General features: G+C 46.6%; 1 protein-coding gene across 2 annotated transcripts in view; it reads left to right on the top strand.

Moving 5' to 3' along the window:
* The first annotated feature begins 1,606 nt into the window (after positions 1 to 1,606).
* The window catches only part of CACNB2 (calcium voltage-gated channel auxiliary subunit beta 2), a 370,084-nt gene continuing 359,178 nt past the window's right edge, over positions 1,607 to 12,512 (top strand). Inside the window, exon 1 of one of the 2 annotated variants that reach the window (XM_034760328.1) lies at positions 1,607 to 1,915. In XM_034760328.1, coding sequence (XP_034616219.1) covers positions 1,808 to 1,915 — 108 coding nt within the window. In that variant the 5' untranslated portion in view covers positions 1,607 to 1,807. The remainder of the gene's footprint in view (positions 1,916 to 12,512) is intronic. The other variant, XM_034760327.1, reaches the window with a different exon arrangement.

Below are 12,512 nucleotides of genomic sequence, written 5' to 3'. Positions count from 1 at the left end.
GAGTCCTTGTGGAGTTGTCGGGGGGCGGGAGGGCGGGGTGTGTAAGCTTATTAATATGCATGTAGATTCATTTACTGTTTTTAATGTTTCCTTTATAATGCTTTCATTTTAAGAATAAATGTACTTGCTTATAAAGGGCTGTGTAGTAAGTTATACCTGCTGGCAATTCACTATTTGTGAGCCTTTGGCAAGAAAGTGAAGCACAGATGTTGGCCTGTTTAGGCAGTCTGGATTGCTGGAAATATCACAGTGAAGGTGATGTAGGAATTGTGGGACCTGGAAAAAATTGAGGGAGAGAAATGCAGGAGAGGTAACAGAGCTGGAAGCCTAGAGTGGGTGCCGTTGGTAGATCATGGAGGGGGAATGCAGCTGCAGTTGCCCTGAACTTTGACATGCCAGACACAACCTCTGGCAGTGAGGATGCACAGCACCAGCAAAAGCAGCCAGGTGTGTACAGGCATAGCAATGATGATGGCTGCAAGCTGGCAAAAGTTCTAGTGGCGAAATTGTCTAGTGTATACACGGCCTGGGATGCCAGTTGCCTTTTAAAATCAGTATCACTGTGGAGAAGGAGTTATCTTCCTGTAGTTTCCATCACCTACAAACAGCCAGTACTCCCTGATCTTTCTTTGCCGTACTTTCAACTGTATAGCTGGCTAGAGATGGACTATGCCAACAAGAGTCCTGCATCATCATCCAGGTCTGCTGAGATATGTAGAAGTTTAGTTGGTGGGGGAAAGGAGGAGGACATACTGTGCTTCACGAGCTGCCTGGATATAAAACATTGAAAATGTATTTGGTCATTTGTATTCATCATTAAATAGAGGGAACATGTTTGTGGATAATGTTAAACAGGAGATTGGGGGAACCCGGGATACTGAGGTCACTCTCCCCACGAATCCAGCAATGGCCACGTTTTAAAAGTTGTGACATACAGCAAAGGAAACTCGACCTTTGGGTCCCGTGGCGTTTCGGAAGTGAGCTGTGCTGTCATTTAGAGAGGATGGAAATATAAGGAATGTTTTTAATTGCATCCTTTTTTTCCCCTTTTGTCAACAGTCGTGTCTTTAGACCGCAAACTCTTTGGAACAGGGGCACCCACGTCCTGTGCCGTGTGGGGCACAGGGGCTGCACTTCATAAATACCAGCAATGCCCATAAAAGGAGGCCCCGGTCGCAGCGAGGTGCTGCCTCTGTCCCGCAGCCGGAGTTTGCCCCCGCTTTGCAACCACTTTAGAGAGTCTCTGGCCTTTGGGAGGTGACAGATGTGGCTGGGTGTGGCGGGGACTGGGCTGCATCCAGCCCTTACCAACCTGCCTCAGCGTTAACGCCCCACCCTGCCGCCCGTCGGGAGAAACTTTGCTGGGAGGGGGTCAGTGATTGCCCCGCCGGACGCCGCGTTTGCAGCCAGCCTCCCCCGGCCGCTCGGCGCGGCTCGCCCCTTGCCGGGGAGCTCGCGTGGGGGGAGACGGTCATTGCCGCTTTCCCTCTTCCCAGCGCGCCTCCCCGTCTCCTCCCCCTCCGCCTGGCGGCGGCGGTGCCCGCTCCCCGCGCTCCAGTCTCCAGCAGCAGCTCGGGCGAGGCGAGCAGGGCAGCCGCGCGGAGTCCCAGGGACCCTCCCTCCCTTCGCTCCCGCCCGGCGGCCGCCGCCTCTTCCTGCTCCCAGCCAGGCGTTGAAGGCTTCCCGATGGCACGGCGCTGAGGGAGCTCCCCGGGCAAGCAGCGGCAGCGGGCGGTGCCGGCGCGGAGCTCTGCACTGATTCACTGCGGGGCTTGCGTGGGGCGAAGCCGGCTGGTACTTTTCTCCAATGGTCCAAAGCGACATGTCCAAATCGCCTCCCACTCCGGCGACGGCGGCGCAGGAGCTGCAGATGGAGCTGCTGGACAACCCCCCACCCGCCGCAACAGCAGCGCAGGTACCTGGTGGGGCGAGGGGCTTCTCCGGGCCTGGGGTCCCTGGCTGTGCCTTTGGTGTCTGCCGGCTCCCTTCAGCTAGTCTCTGGCTTCCATCTTCCTCCCCCCATCAGGACCCTGCACTAATAAGGGGCAGGGGCAGCTCCGGGGGAGGGGGAGTCACTCGCCCCCGTTCCCGTAGGGACAAATGTGCAAAGCTAATCCCTAGCTCGCAAGAGTGGCCGTCTTGACTAGAACATCCATCCTCACCCTCGAAACAGAGTCCTCGCTGCAAAGAAACGCTTTGAGCCGTCGGATGTCCCAACCCTTCTGAGCTAATAGAAAAGCCTCAACGAGATTGGGAGGGGAACAGCTGGATTTCCCAAACTCCTTACCCTCTAACTTCAATTCCCATTTAGAAGGGAAGTTTGATAGCTCTTAGAAGAGATCTGAGATCCGTTTCCCCCCCTTAAAATGTAATTTAATTAAAACATATTCATGCAAGGAAGTGTTCAGTGAAATAGATATTTTGTAAACCAATGTAGATGAATGTAAGAACACATTACTATGACTCTGTTCAGTGCCTTCCTTTCTAAAGCAAAGGGTTGTTTCCCCATCTCTAACAACCTGTTGTATCTGGTGCGAGGTTGTGAAGGCTAGGACTATAACAGTGTTTAAAAGAGAACTGGATAAATTCATGGAGGTTAAGTCCATTAATGGCTATTAGCCAGGATGGGTAAGGAATGGTGTCCCTAGCCTCTGTTTGTCAGAGGGTGGAGATGGATGGCAGCAGAGAGATCACTTGATCATTACCTGTTAGGTTCACTCCCTCTGGGGCACCTGGCATTGGCCACTGTCGGCAGACAGGATACTGGGCTAGATGGACCTTTGGTCTGACCCAGTACGGCCGTTCTTATGTTCTTATGATATACATGTTGCTTACAATATTACTCTACAGCCTGTCTCCCCCCTCACAACCAATATGTGTCCATAGATTAGGAACCCCGCTTTATAGGGGAAGACAGAATTTATACCATATAAAGCAGCAGGAGTAAGGACTTTGGCTGGGATAAAGGTGTTCCCGACCTTACAGTTTCTAGCTTCTAGAATAAAATTAGGAAGCTGGGTCATGCACCATCTTGTCCCCCCAAGGATGCTGTTAAAATATAATATATATTGTATACAGGTTTGCGAGTGTGCATGTTTGAGATAGAGAAATGGAGGTTAACACATCTATTGAAGATCTTGCATTTTGAGATAAAGCTTTGGTTTAGTATGTTAATGTTGTCTAATATCTCCCTTAGCTTTACCGTACATGTCTGCATAGATTCATTTTGCTATTTTTAAACCCAGTGTGTGCACATATCTGATTGTGTGCATTTGAAATGATGAACACTCCAGTATCTCTTTGGGATATCTTTTTGTTGTTATTGTCAAAACTGTTTCTGATCCTTTATTTTAGTTGAAAAGGTGGTCCATTAGTATCACAAAAATGTTGGATTAGAAATGTTGTCACATGAAAATGGTGTCAGTCTGTCAAATTGACCTTTATTGAAGATCACTAAAAACAAATAACAATTGAGCTATTGAGAAACCAGTTCATGTTTAAAAAAAGAAGAAAAGAAAAGAGAGTGTATTTTTTTCATTTTGCTTATGAATAGGGCCCTACCAAATTCACGGACATGAAAAACGCATCACGAACCGTGAAATCTGGTATCCCCCCATGAAATGTGGTCTCTTGTGTGCCTTTACTTTATACTATACTGATTTCACGGGGGAGACCAGCGTTTCTCAAATTGGGGGTCCTGACCAAAAAGGAAGTTGCAAGGGGGTCATAAGGTTATTTTAGGGGGGTCGCGGTATTGCCACCTTTACTTCTGTGCTGACTTTAGAGCTGGGCAGCTGGAGAGCAGTGGCTATTGGCCGGGTGCCCATATCCGAAGGCAGCGCCCTGCCAGCAGTAGCACAGAAGTAAGGGTGGCAATACCACAACCTCCTCTCCAATAACCTTGTGACCCCCCCAAAACTCCTTTTTGGGTCAGGAGCCCTAAAATTACAATACCGTGAAATTTCAGATTTAAATAGCTGAAATCATGAAACTTAAAATTTTTAAAATCCTCTGACCATGAAGTTGACCAAAATGGACCGTGAATTTGGTAGGGCCCTACTTCTGAAACTACAGTCAGAAATATAGCAGTGTGGGCATATGCTTTGCAAGCCTTCCCACACAGTGGTGTCCTGGCACCTAATTCCTAACCTACAAAAACTTCTGCTTTCTGCCCTATCCTGAGCAGAGACTGACAACTGTACCAAATTCTATAGTGGTTTTCTGATGTGGACAAATTACCATTATTGGTCACAAAATTCATTCTTATCTGTGGTCTTAACTAGGCACAAAAGAATCTCTCCTGCATTATTTGTCTCTCAGGTTCAGTACAGTACTTGTATTCTGTTTTATATAATTGGTTTCTGAATGGCTAGAACACAAATGGTGGCTTTTTGTGTGTGTGGTAAAGATAGTGAAGCTTTTTAGTAAATGCAAGGAGCAAATTGTACTTCTCTGTACCAAAGTCCATCAGACAAAACAGTCTCATCGCCTTTAGACACGTATCCTAATCATATGTAATCCTTTTATAGCAAAGAAATAACATTATTGGAATAGAACACCCCTTTGTCTGACTAGTAACATTCAATTAATTCTTTAGCATTTTATTGTATTGAGAGACCATTATCCTTTTGTTCCATTATTTCTGAAAAATTAATACAGTAAAAACTTGATGCTATTATGAGTAGTCACAGTGAGAAAGAGGCTGAATATAGGGTATGTGATCCATCACTTACTGTAGTACATATATTCTAGTAATGCCCATTTACCCACACATTTAAGGTACTTGGGGCTATCATGTTTTGTGATACTGCTAGAAGTATTCCATGCCAATATTCCCAGCTGTGAGGTCAGGAGAACCGTTCAAGTTTTATGCAGCAATGTCACTCCTTGAAGTACTTTCAGGAGTGTTACTTCCAGGAATGATGACTTCAGAAAATATCATTCTACAGCTTAGCTTAGCCTGTATGGATGTGACCAAACTTTGTAACCAGGTTTAAAACTGTGTCCTATTTTAGGATTTTACCTATGCTAGGCATATTTTTTTTTATTTTGGTTATATATCATGTTCCGTATCGTGGATCAACAAAGGCTGGCCAAACCATGTTATAGCAATTTTGAGGAACACTTATACTTAATCGTTTGTTTCCATATTGTTGAGCCACCAACATCCTCTGTAGTTAATCTGTCACAAGATTTTTATATTATGGTTTTCCAACATGGTTTGCAAACAAAATAAAGTCCCTGGAGGCATTGATCAAGGAAATTATGCTTGAAACCTGCTAGTCCCTGTCCCAAATAGCGTGTTATGTCTTTGTTTGTGTTTGCACAGCACCTAGCATAATGGGGCTCTGATTATTCTGACTGGGACCTCTGGGTGAGTGCTACTTTAAAATAAATATTAAACATAGTAATAACTAGCACACTCTGATCCTAGTGTAGATAAGATTTTAGATAAAAGTTTAGGTCTCCAATCTATAAATGGAGATTCCCTGTGTCCTAATAAGGAGGGAGAGGATGGAAGATGAGAAAATACAGGTAGGATCTTATGAGAAACAGTCAAATGAAAAAAGTCCCATTCAATTACATTATATAATGACAGGCAGCTAAAAAGTGACAAGTTGTTAAAGTGCTTATATACCAAGGCTAGAAGTCTAAATAATAAAATGGGTGAACTACAATGCCTCGTATTAAATGAGGATATTGCTATAATAGGCATCACAGAAACTTGGTGGAATGAGGATAATCAATGGGACACAGTAATACCGGGGTACAAAATATATCAGAAGGACAGAACAGGTCATGCTGGTAGGCTGAGGGGCATTATATGTGAAAGAAAGCATAGAATCAAATGAAGTAAAAATCTTAAATGAACCAAACTGTATCATAGAATCTCTATGATAGTAATTCCATGCTCGAATAATAAGAATATAGCAGTAGGGATATATTACAGACAACCTAACTAGGATGGTGATAGTGACTGTCAAATGCTCAGGGAGATTAGAGAGGCTATTAAAATAAAAAAACTCAGTAATAATGGGGGATTTCAACTATTCCCATATTGACTGGGTACATATCACCTCAGGCAGAGATGCAGAGATACAGTTCTTGATACCTTAAATGACTGCTTTCTGGAGCAGCTAGTCCTGGAACCCACAAGAGGAGAGGCAATTCTTGATTTAGTCCTAAGTGGAACACAGGATCTGGTCCAAGAAGTGAATATAGCTGGACCGCTTGGTAATAGTGACCATAATATAATTAAATTTAACATACCTGTGGCAGGGAAAACACCACAGCAGTCCAACACTGTAGCATTTAATTTCAGAAAGGGGAACTACACAAAAATGAGGAGGTTAGTTAAACAGAAATTAAAAGATACAGCACCAAAAGTAAAATCCCTGCAAGCCTCATGGAAACTAATGACACCCTAATGAGGCTCAACTTAAATGTATACCCCAAATTAAAAAACATAATAAGAGAACCAAAAAAGAGCCACTATGGCTAAACAACAAAATAAAAGAAGCAGCAAGAGAGAAAAAGGAAGCCTTTAAAAACTGGAAGTTAAATCCTAGTGAGGAAAATAGAAAGGAGCATAAACTCTGGCAAATGAAGTGTAAAAATATAATTAGGAAGTGTAGCAGGATAGGTACCTTGCTCCTAGGGAAAAAGGGTAGGCTGATCGGAAAGGCAGCTACAGCTATGGCCACACCCAGTTAGGCCACAGCTGGCCTTGATATAAGGGCTAAGGGAGGCACTGGGTAGGTCTCACTCTAGCCTTGGAGTGGGAAGGAGCTAACTGTCTGAAGCAGCACAGGGTACCTAGAGCAGAGCAGAGCAGAGCAAAGCTGGGGAAGGGCAGGCAGAGCTGGGGAGCTCTGGCCTGGTGAGCCCCCAGGCTGAGACCTTGCTGAAGGCCCAAGGAAGTACTGGGGCTGCAGGGAGACAGCTGGGCCAAGAACGGTGGCAGGTCCAACTCTCTTGCCGGTGGTGAGTGGCCATTACAGACTGCAGTTTGCCCCAGAGAACGGGGGCTAGATGATGACTGATAGTAGCCACTGAGGCAAGGTGGGCATAGAGGGTTGGGGGTTCCCCTGGGAGGGGAGATCCAGAGTGGGGGGGGTACTGCTGTGAGGCAGAACTCCAGGGTAAGGGGCACTGGGATCTGGGAAGGACCTGGGGCCTGAGGCAGGAGAGACACTGGTCAGCAGGAGGCACTTCAAGTGCTGGAATTGAGCTAATTCCCAGACTGACCAGCAAGAGGCGGTGAGTGCTCAATCTGCTACATGAAGGCCAAAAAGAATCTGAAGAACATTCTACCCAAAGACTCAAAAAGTAATAACAAAACATTAAGTAATCAGGAGCAGGAAGTCTGCTAAACAACCAGTGGGGCCATGGACGATCTGATGCTAAAGGAACACTCAAGGATGATAAGGGCATTGCAGAGAAACTAAATTAATCAGGGCTTTGGCGCTGAGCTCCAGGCAAAAACCTGCAGCTCCAGAGCTGCTCTGCGTTCCAGTTCTGGGCTCTGCTCCAGAGCCCTGAAATTAATTCTGTGCATTGATCTTCACGGTTGAGGACGTGAGGGAGATTTCCAAACCTGAGCCGTTCTTTTTAGGGGACAAATCTGAGGAACTGTTCCAGACTGAGGTGTCTTTAGAGGAGGTTTTGCAACAAATTGATAAAATAAACAGTAATAAGTCACCAGGACCAGATGGTATTCTCCCAAGAGTTCTGAAGGAACTCAGATGTGAAATTGCAGGACTACTAACTGTTGTCTGTAACCTATCATTTAAATCAGCTTCTGTACCAAATGACTGGAGGATAGCTAATGTGGTGCCAATTTTTAAAAAGGGCTTCAGAGGTGACCTCAGCAATTACAGGCCAGTAAGTCTGACTTCAGTACTGGACAAAGTGGTTGAATCTATAGTAAAAGAACAAAATTGTCCGACACATAAATGAACATAATTTGTTGGGGAATAGTCAACATGGTTTTTGTAAAGGGAAATCATGCCTCACCAATCTACTAGAATTCTTTGAGCAGGTCAACTAGCATGTGGACAAGGGGAATCCAGTGGATGTAGTGTATTTTAGATTTTCAGAAAGCCTTTGACAAGGTCCCTCACCAAAGGCTCTTAAGGAAAATAAGCAGTCATGGGATAAGAGGGAAGGTTCTCTCATGGATTGGTAATTGGTTAAAAGATAGGAAACAAAAGGTAGGAATAAATGGCCAGTTTTCAGAATGGAGAGAGGTAAATAGTGCTGGGATGCTGAATTATATGGGCCCGTGGTGCCCATGCTCCAGCAGTATTCATGGCCCAGGGCCCAGCTCCACCAATATTTGTCAAGTCCCGCTTGCTGCCCTGGTGTGCCTCCCCCAAGCGTCCCTGCCTGGGCAGCGGGTAGCTGCCCCCTGCAGTTGTGCTCTGCTCTGCCAGCTCCTGGCATCAATTGCTCTTGCAGGGTCTTAGTGCCCCCAACCACTAGTGCCAGGGCAGGCTGACCTGACCCTGCCCTTCTGCCTGTGATGGACAGACCCTTCCCTTTTCTGATGGGACCCTCCACCAGAGCAGGGAGCCCCCCACCTGCAGTCACCGCTCCTGCCCCATGCTGGGCAAGGGGCAGGCCCATCCCCCCCACCCCCTAGTGAAGCTACAGTGAGGGGCAGCAGCAGGGGAGGAGGCGCACACATGATGCTAGCCCCCCCCCCCCCCCACCCCTTGCACCCACCACAGGGGAGGTGAGGGGACTTCCAGGACCTGAGAGGGGCCCTAGGAGCATGTGCAGTAACAGTGGTGTGAGGTGAGTGTGCTGCTGGGGAGGAGAGAGGGTCCCTCCCCTGGAGCTCACTGCTGCTGGTGAAGAGAGGGTGGGGGGAGAGGCCTCCTCTCTGGCCCCAGATGGGGGCAGCCTGCCTGCTCCCCAAACTCCTCATCCCTGGCCCTGCCCCACCCCAGAGCCTACATTCCCCAGCCAGAGCCCTCACATCCCAACCCTGAGCCCCCTCCTGCACTGTGCACCCTCCATCCCTGGCCGCAGCCCTCACCCCCGCACCCCAATCCTCTGCCTGAGCCCCTCCCAAACCCCTCATTCCCAGCCCCACCCCAGAGTCCTCATATTTTTACATTATTTTAAAAAATATATATCGGCTTACAAGGCTGGTGAGGATGGGGACTTGGACCTGTTCTGGGCACCACCAAAAATTATACAAACCTGCTGCCCCTGAAATAGTGGTATCCCCCAGTGGTCTGTACTGGGCCCAATCCTATTCAACATATTCATAAATTATCTGGAAAAAGGGGTAAACAGTGAGGTGGCAAAATTTGCAGATGATACAAAACTACTCAAGATAGTTAAGTCCCAGACAGACTGCGAAGAGCTACAAAAGGATCTCTCAAAACTGAATTGCTGGGGAACAAAATGGCAGATGAAATTCAATGTAGATAAATGCAAAGTAATGCGCATTGGAAAACCTAATCCCAACTATACATATAAAATGATGAGTTCTAAATTAGCTGTTGCCACTCAAGAAAGAGATCATAAGAACGGCCATACTGGCTCAGACCAAAGGGTCCATCAAGCCCAGTATCCTGTCCTCTGATAGTGGCCAATGGCAGGTGCCCCAAAGGGTTGTCATCAAGTGATCCATGCTGTCACCCAATCCCAGCTTCTGGCAAACAGAGGCTAGGGACACCATCCCAGCCCATCCTGGCTAATAGGTCCATCATTGGCTATCTTCCATGACTCTATCTAGCTCCCTTTTGAACCCCGTTATAGTCTTGGCCTTCACAACACCCTCTGGCAAGGAGTTCCAGAGGTTGACCGTGTGTTGTGTGAAAAAATACTTTCTTGTGTTTGTTTTAAACCTGCTACCTATTAATTTCATTTGGTGGCCCCTTGAGTCATTGTGGATAGTTTTCTGAAAACATCCACTCAATGTGCAGCAGCAGTTAAAAAAGCAAACAAAATGTTGAAAGAGATAAGGCAATATGAAAGAGATAAGGCAATATGATATTTTCTGTCTTTATTTAAAACCATGGTTCGCCCACGTCTTAAATACTCTGTGCAGATGTGGTCACCCCATCTCAAAAATGGTATATTGGACTTGGAAAAAGGTTCAGAAAAGGGCAACAAAAATTATTAGGGGTATGATTAGCTGTATGAGGAGAGATTAATAAGACTTGGACTTTTCAGCTTGGGGATATGATAGAGGTCTATAAAATAGATAGAGGTCTATAAAATCATGACTGGTGTGGAGAAAGTAAATAAGGAAGTGTTATTTACTCCTCCTCATAACACAAGGGGCCACCAAATGAAATTAATAGGTAGCAAGTTTAAAACAAACACAAGAAAGTTTTTTTTTTCACACAACACAGTCAACCCATGGAACTCCTTGCCAGAAGATGATGTGAAGGCCAAGACTATAAACAAGTTAAAAAAAGAACTAGATAAATTCATGGAGGATAGGTCAATGGCTATTAGTCAGGATGGGCAGGGATCGCGTCCCTAGCCTCTGTTTGCCAGAATCTGGGAATGGGTCACAGGGGATGGATCACTTGATGATTATCTGTTCTGTTCATTCCCTCTGGGGCAACTGGCATTGGCCACTGTCGGAAGACAAGATACTGGGCTAGATGGACCTTGGGTCTGACCCATTATGGCTGTTCTTATGTTCTTATGCAGAGCCTTATGACTTCAATGGGACTACTCACAATTTCTAAAGTGGAGTATGTGCATAATTCTGTAGGGGGACTTAGATGTGACCCTCTCAGAATAAAGTCAGGACACTGAGCACCTCATTTTCAGAGGTCATGAGTAAGGCGACGTTTATGTCATGGATATCATGGAAGTCACAGAATCCGTGACTTCCAGAGACCCCCGTGACATTCTCTGCTTCAGCCCCAGGACTGCTGGACTCTGGAGCTGGCGGTCAGCGGGGCCCTGGCAGGGTTCCAGCAACAGATGACAGCAACAACAGGCGATAGGCCCCCGCCCTGCAATGTTCCACAACAAGTGGCAGACTCCTGAGGGGACCCTCCTCAGGATTCTAGTGATGGGGGACAGCCTCATGCAGGGGAAGGGGCACCTTGGGCAAGGAGTTGGGGGGTGTCCCATATTCTCTTTGGGAAATATAGCCATGCTGCAGCCTCCAGCTGCTGCGGGCAGAGGGGGAACCCCAGAGCTCCCAGCCACCACAGTGGCGGGGGAAACCATGGAACCACAGCAGCAAACGTCACAGACAGGGCATGGCTTCTGTGAATTTTTGTTTATTGCCTGTGACCTGTCCGTGACTTTTACTAAAAACATCCATGACAAAATCTTAGCCTTAGTCATGAGCACCCATAACTCCATCAATGGGACGTTGGAGTGCTCAGTACCTGTGAAAATCAGGCCCTTATTTTTTTCCTTGACTTCCTATTTCATCAGCTTTTCACAAACAAAAAGCCAAATAAATGAGAACTCATCAGTTTATTAATCTAGTAATTTTTTAAGAAGATAGGTCCACCTGGTTATTTCTAGTAACAGACAGAGAGCAAGTGGCAATGCTTTGCAATTCTTCCATGGTAATTTCTTGATCTGTCTGGTCCTATTTTTTAATGAGTCCACAGTTCAGCTTCTGCTTCCAAATTGTGTGTGTGTGTGTGGGGGGGGGGGGGGTCCAGAAACTAAATCCCTAGCATTATTGCCATACCAGAACAGAATATTGGTTCATCTAGTGCAGTGGTTCTCAACCTATTTACCATTGTGGGCCGTATCCAATACTACCTGTATGGCCCTGAGGATGTCACATGGGTTGCAGCTCCGTTCTGATTGGGCCACAAGCAGACCGCAGGTTGAGAACCATTGACCTAGTACATTATCCTGTCTCTAGCAGAGGCCAGAGTGGGATACTTTTAGAGGAAGGTTCATGAAACCCTGTAATTGGCAATTATGAAATAACCTGCTGAGAGGGGAAATATCTTATCTGAAGTAAGTTCCTTCCTAATTATTTCCTTCTCATCTTGCCCTCTCTTTACCTCCTTCTATGTTATCTGTCAATTAATTTCCTAATGGCTTGACAAATTGTAAATGAAAACAAGTTCCTTCTTCCTTGTTTCCTTTTTTTCTTAATCTCTTTCATATCCTTTTACAGAGCCTCAAACGTCTAGTCTTATTGTGATGGCTTTGTTGTGGCAATAGGTGCTCCCTTCTTTCTATTTCAAGGGACTTCTGTCTTCCACATTTCAGGAGTTCTTGCTTTTTTTGTTTCTAATTTTTATACCTAGGTTATCCTCTAATACAGGGGTCGGCAACGTTTGGCACGCGGCTTGCCAGGGTAACCACCCTGGCGGGCCAGTCCAGTTTATTTACCTGCTGACGCAGCAGGTTCGGCTGATCGCGGCCCCCACTGGCCGCGGTTCGCCATCCCGGGCCAATGGGGGTGGCGGGAACCCGCGGCCAGCACATCCCTCACCCGCGCCGCTTCCCGCCGCCCCCATTGGCCCGGGACAGCAAACCGCAGCCAGTGGGGGCCG

The sequence above is a fragment of the Trachemys scripta genome, chromosome 2, assembly GCF_013100865.1.
Source record: "Trachemys scripta elegans isolate TJP31775 chromosome 2, CAS_Tse_1.0, whole genome shotgun sequence".
Classification (NCBI taxonomy): domain Eukaryota; kingdom Metazoa; phylum Chordata; order Testudines; family Emydidae; genus Trachemys; species Trachemys scripta.
The sequence above is the reverse complement of the archived record's forward strand: the minus strand, read 5'-3'. Positions and strand labels throughout refer to the sequence as shown.